This window comes from Salvelinus namaycush, chromosome 3 (assembly GCF_016432855.1).
Source record: "Salvelinus namaycush isolate Seneca chromosome 3, SaNama_1.0, whole genome shotgun sequence".
In the NCBI taxonomy this organism is placed as follows: domain Eukaryota; kingdom Metazoa; phylum Chordata; class Actinopteri; order Salmoniformes; family Salmonidae; genus Salvelinus; species Salvelinus namaycush.
This window is the reverse complement of record NC_052309.1, coordinates 19,584,832-19,596,029: the sequence shown is the minus strand read 5'-3', so window position 1 is coordinate 19,596,029 and position 11,198 is coordinate 19,584,832. Positions and strand designations below refer to the sequence as shown.

Below are 11,198 nucleotides of genomic sequence, written 5' to 3'. Positions count from 1 at the left end.
TGAATAAGGGCTTCAGTCAAAATCAGTGATTCAGACATGCCAGAGAGAAGCAACACCAAGTTATTCAGCCAGACCAAGTGATTAGTAAAGAGATAAACCTGTTGATTTATGCCAGATTCAGGCTGGAGTCAGACGAATCAGCGAATCTGAAAGGAGTCAGACAGAGCATAGGAGACAAAGCCAGTGTTGAGGCTGTATGACGTTGGCTTTATCACTCATCGCAATCTTTCACACATATTAATAATTCCAGGTCAGTGAACTCACCCGCTGCTCTAGCTCAGTGAAGCTGCTTTGAGAGGGGGTTGGGTGGGGGGGCTGCGACGGGGACCAAAAGGCTTCATCATCGTGTATTATGACTCTTGCTGGATTTTATTTCAGTGGCTAAATGGCTTTGAAAACAGCATAATGTGCTTTTTTCCCCTCAAGGCTAGGATAATCACCTGCCTTATTTATTCATGGCCATGTCCAGTAATTTCCATATGTTTTGAGTTGAATTATTCTACATGTGCTGCCAACGGCGGTGCGATGAGGTAAGTCCAGATAAAAATACCGCTTTTTAAATTATTGTAGTTTTGCAGATGGATTTGGAATATGTGGTTGTTGTGTTGTCTTCAGGCTGTGTGCTCACATATGCCCTGGCTATGGACTCATTACACAAAGTAATTATGGGAGCCCAGCATCCATTCCCTTCCAGGCCCTTCCACCCCTTGCTCAGACCAGACCCACTGTCTCTCTCTCCATAGAAATACACTGTGGTCAAAACAGGGGCTAAGATACAAATCGAATCGAATCAGTGTACAAATCAAAAGCTATGAGTAATGCTACTGTGCTGTGAGGCGGGCTGGTGGCGTTATCATCATCCAATTACATACTACTGTTCCTGTGTCCTCCAGATGTCTGCTTTTAAATGACTTTGAAAATAAGTATTTGTCAAAGACAGCTGCTGTAGCCTACAGGAATGTCCTCTATCTAATTGTCAATTGAAAAATGAGGAACAACAGCTAACAGCTTAACAACGTAACATAACCTGGACTCTATGAATGTCAACTGGACTGAAAATATATGACTCCTGCAACCAATATTTAACTTTATTTGAAATGGCAACATTTCATCATTGTTTATAACATGCACCAATGGATGCAACAGGTAAATTATTTTTAAACAAAATGGTGACCTGAGTGACCACTTTTCTTCTTCGCCAAAACAAAAGGTCTCCCGAGTGGCGCAGCGGTCTAAGGCACTGCATGTCAGTGCAAGAGGCATCACGACAGTCCCTGGTTCAAATCCAGGCTGTATCATATCTGGCCATGATTGGGAGTCCCATAGGGCGGTGCACAATTGGCCCAGCGTCACCTGAGTAGGACGTCACCGTAAATAAGAATTTGTTCTTAACTGACTTGCCTAGTTAAATAAAGGTAAAATAAATTTGTCCCAGATGATTACTGTAGCCTTCCTTTAAAGACGTGAGACCAACAGAAGGAAACCTCTCAGGTGTCAGCCTGTGAATGTAAAAAGCTTAGTTTCTGTGAGACAGGGGAATTCAGTCACAGCACTCTCAGTCACCTTAGTGGCTCTCAGGACTGAAAAGTGCTGCCCTGAAACTCGTGTGAATAACTCCTTATGCATTCATCAGAACTATTGAAATTCACGCGGATCGTGAGGAGAAAACCTAACGAGGCTAGAGACACAGGGTTGAATGTAATGGTGACCTCTATGTGGAGAGCAACTGATTAGCTCAGTGTTATTCAGGCATAGGGAGGCAATGAAGAGAGCTTTTCACACAGAACAGAGAGTATATATATTCTCATCTACAGTGTAGGTGGGGAACCAGAGGCTCTACTCTGAGAGGGGCAAACACTATCAGAATGTGTGCTAGAGGTTTGGGAAAGATCAGTGTGACCAGGAGTGATGACCTCTAAGTGTACTGTTTCCAGGAAAAGAGACGGGGCACAGTGCTGAGGCTCAGAGAAACACACATTCACATTAAATGCTGCCACACAGCTCTTCTCACTGGCTTAATAGCTATCCAGGGATCATGAGGTAAAATGCTATGGTTCTATCATGATTGGGCGTCACAGATGTGTGTGTGTGCGTGTGTGAGAGATTGTGAGTAGTTGATTAATTCATTCAAGTGCCTTTCCACACTCTCCGTCCAAGTTTTTGGAAAACATTTCAATCAAGTGTTAAACAGCAGCAGCAAAGAAAAGCTCAAATGCAAAAATTCTGAGGCTATTGTTATCAGCTTGAGCCAGACAGAAATATATACAAGATACAGTGTACACCATTCACATGTATTTACAGCACTGTACATTAAGAAAGACCATTCCATTTGATTGTTAATCAAAATGTTAAGTCTACCCTTAGGGCTTCATTGCCTGTCAGATGAATGTTATCTGGTTATGGCACTAATCTCACATTGGATGTTCCAGAGAACATATCACAACAGGTTAGGGCTTAGCTAAGAAAATCACTAGTGTTTTAGGGATTGATTGCATGTTGATTTAGTGTGATATTACCACAAGTGTTTTCAAAGAAACTGCATCGATAAATAAATCCATTAACTAATTAATACATTAATAAACCAATAAATATGTAAATAAATAAAATGAAAAACTCCTATTGCACATACCAATGATTCCACAAATCACATCCCATATTTCCTACAGAATGGGTATTTATTTCAAGAAATGGACATTTCAGATCCTAAGAGCATGTTTCTTTTTCTAAAGTGGGTGTGTCTCTGTGGCTCCTCCTCTATCTGTGCACCAATCAGATGTGGGAGGTGAGGCTTTCTCACAGGTAGATCTCTTGTTTGGGGGTGTGGCTAGGAGGGGAGGTGGGCAGGAACTCAGAGGCCACGCTCAGGGGCACCTCCTCCTTGGGGCAGTCCTGCCTAGGGGCATGGCCGCTGTTGGAATAGGCACTACGGGAGGGCGGAAGGCTGGCTCGGTGCTCCTCGCCACCCAGCCTGGCGCTCCCGTTGGCCAGGCGACCCAGGCTTCCTCTCTCCTGGTAAGGCACGAAGGTGGAGAGTTTGGGGGGATTCCTGGTCTTGCGCACTGGGGAGGGCTGCCCAGGCATCCAGCAGGCGTCTGAGTGACCCAGCTCACTGCACTCCTGAGTACAGTTACCAGTCATGGCCACATCAGGAATGGAACGCATATCTACAGGGAGAGGAGAGATAAACACCCATGTTCAGAGAGGTTCAAATGTTAACAGAAAAAGACAACAGAGGGAGTTTAACTGCAGATATAGCCCCTCACTGTTGACTGAGAATAAACAACAAGGTTACAGTGACTTCTAATCAGGAGTAGAAAACATGAGTAGAAAACAGAAAGTTATTCTCATAACCCCGTGTTTGCTAATTAACTTGCAGTTGTTACTATGCACAGTATAACTGTTGCTATGTAGCTGTTGCTATGTACTGTGACATGGATGCCACAGCATGTGCAGTCCGGTGGTTGATATTAGAGGAGCAGAGATGTAGTTAGTGTGTTCTATGAAGTCCTTCACTGCATTGAGCAATCATTGCTATAAGTATTGAGCAATGATTACAACTGTGTGTCTAGTGGTGATTGATACAGATGTAGAATCTTCAATTGATCACTATTTTGTTGCTGAGAATTTTCCTGCACCGCATAAAACACACAATAGCCTACTTTTGGCCAGCTAATAGCCTAACCACCGATCAAGCAACATTATGGACTAAACGTTAACATCCTGTTGCTGCAGGATTCTTTTGCCGTTACAAAACAGGTCAAATTAAGATCCTATTTTTGTATGTCTTGTGTGCCTGTTTCCATGTTCTGTGCTGCCCCGTGGCTGTATTGTGCTGTATGTAGGTTGCCATCTAGTATGTACTGGGTAAAAATGGTGCCCCCAATGTGTTTCCAAGGATAAAATAGAAGTTTAACACACAATCACGAGTAATGATCAGACAACACACAATACTACATGTGGCTCCAGAGAGATCCCTGCAGGGCCCCAGGGTAAACCCATTGTGGTATGGCTGTTATTGACTGGCAGGTCTGAAATGAGTCCATGTCCCTGATTCTGATCCATTTTTCATTCTACCGTTCCTAATTAATTAAATAGGTCCACGACATACTGACCTCCTTCCAAACAGCATTGATTTAAATCAATAGCTGGATATAGCTGTACTGTATACCTACACCATTTTTGGGCAGTCACAGAAAATACAAGGTATGGTGACTGGGTCAAAGGGAACAACCCCTCAGTCAATTTGTACTGTAACTTGAAAGTACCTAGCTATGAACCCCCAAAACAGAAATAACATTATTTTGTCAGTTCAGATTCATGTGCAATTCACATAGAAACAAGCAGAGCTAGCATAGCAACACTTAGATGTGTTTGCCTTGAATCTGCAGATGGAAGTGTGTATGCCTGCAGAAAAGCCCCAGGGGGACCAGTTCACCACCAGTCTCTCTATGTCTATACCCACAGCTAGCCCTAATGCAGGCATTAGGCAGGACTTCTGGGCTGTTCCACCTGTACAACACAGGGAACAGGAGCGTCCCAGTTCCCTTTAACACAAAGCCACAGTATTAACCCTTTTACCTACCGTGCACATCAACTCAGCCCAGCTCACTCTGCTGAAATAAACAGACCCCAAACACACAGTGGACATGGAAGATACATCAAAGGAGTTGCACAGTAGATTAAAGGAGCAGCCAAAGACAGGCAAGGGAAAAAGGGGATTTTTGGAAGCTTGTTTTCTCCTGGAGTGGAGCCTGAAGTAAATCGAGGTCTATGTCTGGAACAAACCCTTTAGAGTTTACAGTCTGGATAGTGCAGCTCCAATAGGCCGGGAGTAGGAGGAGAGTGGGCAGCCCAGAGAGAGCGGATGGGCGAGCCACAGCACTGGCAGGGCACTGGGTTTAACAGGGAGGTGATTGGATTTAGAGAGCAGGTGATTTGGTTTTGAAGAGAGGTGACTCAATGCTATTTTTCTCCCTGCACATCAAATCCTGGACTCTCCGGATGTGGAGACAGCACAGTATCAGCCAATGCAGCTCTCACTCTCGCTCATTCACTTAGTCTCTTTAATTTTTAAATTTCATATATTCCTTTTATTACATCAGACACACTTAGCCTTGAACAACAGGAAACCCTGCTGAGCCACATTCACTATCACATCCACCTCTCGTTCTTTGATTCCCAGTGAACTTCATCATTGATTCCAAATGCACTTCCTTCACACTGGTGTAACATGCACTCTACCATGCAGGACCATGGAGGAGAGAAGAGGGAGGGGGCTGCGTGCAGAGCTTAACCCCCTCAGCTGATAGACACATGGGAGGGGTGGGTTTGCATGCTGCTTCCATCAGGGTGCCAGTGGGAGGTGTTGGGTGTCTGAGGCAGGCTTTCTCTCGTCGACTGATCCCCTGCCCACGGGCATGGGGGGAAGCTGCTCTTCCAGAGATTTCACACTGCTCCTCACTGTCTGATTGCAAATGCTCCCTCTCCCCACCGGCTGCTTTGCAGTGTGTGCCACAGCGCTTGTGATCGATAGGGAATAGTCATTAGAGACCCACAATTCAGAGAGAGATGGAAGAAAACAAAATAAAGACATTATGGCTTGGGAATGACTGTGTGGTCTTCCAATTGCATACAGTGGGGCAAAAAAGTATTTAGTCAGCCACCAATTGTGCAAGTTCTCCCACTTAAAAAGATGAGAGAGGCCTGTAATTTTTATCATAGGTACACTTCAACTATGACAGACAAAACGAGAAAAAAAAATCCAGAAAATCACATTGTAGGATTTTTAATGAATTTATTTGCAAATTATGGTGGAAAATAAGTATTTGGTCAATAACAAAAGTTTCTCAATACTTTGTTATATATTCTTTGTTGGCAATGACAGAGGTTAAACGTTTTCTGTAAGTCTTCACAAGGTTTTCACACACTGTTGCTGGCATTTTGGCCCATTCCTCCATGCAGATCTCCTCTAGAGCAGTGATATTTTGGGGCTGTTGCTGGGCAACACGGACTTTCAACTCCCTCCAAAGATTTTCTATGGGGTTGAGATCTGGAGACTGGCTAGGCCACTCCAGGACCTTGAAATGCTTCTTACGAAGCCACTCCTCCATTGCCCGGGCGGTGTGTTTGGGATCATTGTCATGCTGAAAGACCCAGCCACGTTTCATCTTCAATGCCCTTGCTGATGGAAGGAGGTTTTCACTCAAAATCTCACGATACATGGCCCCATTCATTCTTTCCTTTACACGGATCAGTCGTCCTGGTCCCTTTGCAGAAAAACAGCCCCAAAGCATGATGTTTCCACCCCCATGCTTCACAGTAGGTAGGGTGTTCTTTGGATGCAACTCAGCATTCTTTGTCCTCCAAACACGACGAGTTGAGTTTTTACCAAAAAGTTATATTTTGGTTTCATCTGACCATATGACATTCTCCCAATCTTCTTCTGGATCATCCAAATGCTCTCTAGCAAACTTCAGACGGGCCTGGACATGTACTGGCTTAAGCAAGGGGACACGTCTGGCACTGCAGGATTTGAGTCCCTGGCGGCGTAGTGTGTTACTGATGGTAGGCTTTGTTACTTTGGTCCCAGCTCTCTGCAGGTCATTCACTAGGTCCCCCCGTGTGGTTCTGGGATTTTTGCTCACCGTTCTTGTGATCATTTTGACCCCACGGGGTGAGATCTTGCGTGGAGCCCCAAATCGAGGGAGATTATCAGTGGTCTTGTATGTCTTCCATTTCCTAATAATTGCTCCCACAGTTGATTTCTTCGAACCAAGCTGCTTACCTATTGCAGATTCAGTCTTCCCAGCCTGGTGCAGGTCTACAATTTTGTTTCTGGTGTCCTTTGACAGCTCTTTGGTCTTGGCCATAGTGGAGTTTGGAGTGTGACTGTTTGAGGTTGTGGACAGGTGTCTTTTATACTGATAACAAGTTCAAACAGGTGCCATTAATACAGGTAACGAGTGGAGGACAGAGGAGCCTCTTAAAGAAGAAGTTACAGGTCTGTGAGAGACAGAAATCTTGCTTGTTTGTAGGTGACCAAATACTTATTTTCCACCATAATTTGCAAATAAATTCATTAAAAATCCTACAACGTGATTTTCTGGATTTTTTTTTCTCATTTTGTCTGTCATAGTTGAAGTGTACCTATGATGAAAATTACAGGCCTCTCTCATCTTTTTAAGTGGGAGAACTTGCACAATTGGTGGCTGACTAAATACTTTTTTGCCCCACTGTATGTACAGTACCAGTCAAAAGTTTCTAAAAACCTACTCATTCAAGGGTTTTTATCTATTTATTATTTTCTATGATTGTAAAAAAGTGTTTAACAAATCTAAATATATTTTATATTTGAGATAATTCAAAGTAGCCACCCTTTGCCTTAATGACAGCTTTGGACACTCTTGGCATTCTCTCAACCAGCTTCACCTACAATTATTTTATAACAGTCTTGAAGGAGGTCCCACATATGCTGAGCACTTGTTGGCTGCTTTTCCTTCACTCTGCAATTCAACAATCTCAATTGGTTTGAAGTCAGGGGATTGTGGAGGCCAGGTCATCTGATACAGCACTCCATCACTCTCCTTCTTGGTAAAATAGCCATTACACAGCCTGGAGGTGTGTTGGGTCATTGTCCTGTAGAAAAACAAATGATAGTCCCACTAAGCGCAAACCAGACGGGATGGTGTATCGCTGCAGAATGCTGTAGTAGCCATACTGGTTGTGTGCCTTGAATTCAAAATAAATCACAGACAGTGTCACCAGCAAAGCACCCCCACACCTCCTCCTCCGTGCTTCCCGGCGGGAACCACACATGCAGAGAACATCCGTTCACCTGCTCTGTGTCTGACAAAGACATGGCAGTTGGAACCAAAAATCTCAAATTTGAACTCAGACCAAACAACAGATTTCCATCGGTCTAATGTCCATTGCTTGTTCAAAGCAAGTCTCTTCCTCTTATTGGTGACCTTTAGCAGTAGTTTCTTTGAAGCAATTCAACCATGAAGGCCTGATTCACCCAGTCTCCTCTGAACAGCTGATGTTGAGATGTTTCTGTTACTTGAACTCTGTGAAATATTTATTTGGGCTGCAATCTGAGGTGCAGTTAGGTGAGAATGGTAACTCTAATGACCTCTGCAGCAGAGGTAACTCTGAGTCTTCCTTTCCTGTGACGGTCATCATGAGAACCAGTTTCATGATAGCACTTGATGGTTTTTGCGACTGCAAATTAAGAAACTTTCAAAGTTCTTGAAATGTTCCGCATTGACTGACCTTCATGTCTTAAAACTTCTTATGGCTGCAGGGGCAGTATTGAGTAGCTTGGATGAAAGGTGCACAGAGGTGCCCAGAGTAAACAGCCTACTCCTCAGTCATAGTTGCTAATATATGCATATTATTATTAGTATTGGATAGAAAACACTCTGAAGTTCCTAAAACTGTTTGAATTATGTATGTGAGTATAACAGAACTCATATGGCAGGCAAAAACCTGAAAAGAAATCCAAACAGGAAGTGGAAATTCTGAGGCTGGTCGATTTTCAACCAAGATCCCATTGAAATCACAGCGAGATATGGATGAGTTTGCACTTCCTACGGCTTCCACTAGATGTCAACAGTCTGTAGAACCTTGTCTGATGCCTCTACTGTGAAGGGGGGCCGAATGAGAGGGGAATTAGTCAGGTCTGCCATGACCTGACCCATTCTTTGACCATGCGCGTTCACATGAGAGGGAGCTCTGTTCCATCGCTCATCTGAAGTCAATGTAATTCTCCGGTTGAAACGTTATTCAAGATTTATGTTAAAAACATTCTAAAGATTGATTCAATACATCGTTTGACATGTTTCTACGGACTGTTATGGAACTTTTGGACATTGTCAGGTTTTAGTGAACGCGCTTCCCTGAAGTTGGATTTGTTTATCAAACACGCTACAAAAATAGCTATTTGGACAGAAATGATGGACATTATCGAAAAAAAATTACATTTCTTGTGGAAGTGGGAGTCCTGGGAGTGCATTCCGACGAAGATCAGCAAAGGTAAGTGAAGATTTATAATGCTTTTTATGAGTTTTGTTGACTGCACAATTTGGCGGGTATCTGTATGGCTTGCTTTTGTGGCTGAACGCTGTTTTCAGATGATTGAATATTGTGTTTTTGCCGTAAAGCTTTTTGAAATCTGACACAGTGGTTGCATTAAGAACAAGTGTATCTTTAATTCTATGTAAAACATGTATCTTTCATCAAAGTTTATGATGAGTATTTCTGTTATTTGACGTGGCTCTCTACAATTTCTCCGGATATTTTGGAGGCATTTCTGAACATGGCGCCAATGTAAACGGAGGTTTTTGGATATAAATATGAACTTAATCGAACAAGACATATATGTATTGTGTAACATGAAGTCCTATGAGTGTCATCTGATGAAGATTATCAAAGGTTAGTGATTAATTTTATCTCTATTTGTGCTTTTTGTGGCTCCTCTCTTTGGCTGGAAAAATGGCTGAATTTTTCTGTGAGTTGGTGGTGACCTAACAATCGTTTGTGGTGCTTTCGCTGAAAAGCCTATTTGAAATCGGACACTTTGGTGGGATTAACAACAAGATTACCCTTAAAATGGTATAAGAGACATGTATATTTGAGGAATTTTAATTATGAGATTTCTGTTGTTTGAATTTGGCGCCCTGCACTTTCACTGGCTGTTGTCATATCGATCCCGTTAACGGGATTGGAGCCATAAGAAGTGTAACGATGGACTGTCATTTGTCTTAGCTTATTTGACCTGTTCTTGCCATAATATGGACTTGGTCTTTTACCAAATAGGGCTGTCTTCTGTATACCGCCAGTGGCAGCCAGTGTCGTTGATGATGAGGCAGGACAATTTTTTTGTTCATGAGTATGGCCTTATTTCTATTACAGCATGTTGAATAACTGTCATTCATATTCCGTTCACCCAGTTCAATGTAACATTGATAGGTTTAGCCTACTGCATGACACTCACATTTTCCCTATACCCATCATGAGGTTGCTACAACCTAGCCTATGAACGAAAGTTTACAACGTAGGTGCACACAGGTCGAGATACATTTTTTAGATGACAGACAGTGGCACTGCACATTCAATTGCATCTAGCATATCTAGTGTGTAATCATTAGCCCAACAGTTGCAAACAAGAGTTTTTATTGGACAAATTAATGTATTTTTATCCCTGTTTTGTTTGATTCCGTTTAAGAAATATTTTTCAACAGAATCGGCAGAATGAATACACCCCTGATTACACATAAACACAGTTCACTTTCATACGTAGCAGCCACGTTGTATTCATTCTAGCCTCTATGCTCTCCTCCTATCACCTTTTCCCTTTGTTTGTGGACTTCAATGAACAACACATCAGCTGTATATGACCAGGCAATTATTTTTTACAAACCATGTCATAACTGCTACACACAGCCTACATTGTTGTCCCCATATTAGCTAAAGTAATGCCCTAGTCAACATAGCTAATAGAACTAATGCGTTAGTAAACCCGCTTCAATCATGCAGTAATGCTACAGTGTATAGTCAGTTAGCAGTTAAATAGGCGGGCCCAGTGGCAATAAATTAATATAAACAAAAGCTTACCTTGACTTGATAGAGTTCCAGTGTTGTGTTAGCTAGATGGCTATGACTATCGAACATAGCATTCCTCTGTTTGAGCCTGGTGTTTGACTAACTAAACTAGCTGCATTTGCTAGCTAAGTAACTGAAACAAAATGGCACTCTCACTTCTCTATTTTTTAAGAAATGAATTTGTTGAAAACTGTTGTCTTTCTCTCTCTTTGAGTCAACTACTCACCACATGTTATGCACTGCAGTGCTAGCTAGCTTTAGATTATGCTTTCAGTAATAGATTCATTTTATGATCCTTTCATTGGGTGGACAACATTTCAGTTCATTCTGCAAGAGCTCTGATAGGTTGACGTCCTAGTCTAGGGAAAGGGGGTTGAACCAAGAGCTTCCTGGGTTTTGTATTGTCCTGCACCATGGTGCTACCCTACAGAATGCTGTTGAGGCTACTGTAGACATTTTTGCAAAACAGTGTGTTTTAATCAATTATTTGGTGACGTGAATATACACTGCTCAAAACAATAAAGGGAACACTAAAATAACACATCCTAGATCTGAATGAATGAAATATTCTTATTAAATACTTTTTTCTTTACATA

At 42.4% G+C, this 11,198-nt stretch overlaps 1 protein-coding gene across 1 annotated transcript in view; it reads right to left on the bottom strand.

The window, feature by feature from the left end:
* Positions 1 to 2,680: 2,680 nt before the first annotated feature.
* Positions 2,681 to 11,198, bottom strand: part of LOC120043506 (protocadherin-1-like) — a 131,291-nt gene continuing 122,773 nt past the window's right edge. The window contains exon 4 of the mRNA XM_038988096.1: positions 2,681 to 3,164. Within this exon, the coding sequence (XP_038844024.1) occupies positions 2,794 to 3,164 (371 nt within the window). The 3' untranslated portion in view covers positions 2,681 to 2,793. The remainder of the gene's footprint in view (positions 3,165 to 11,198) is intronic.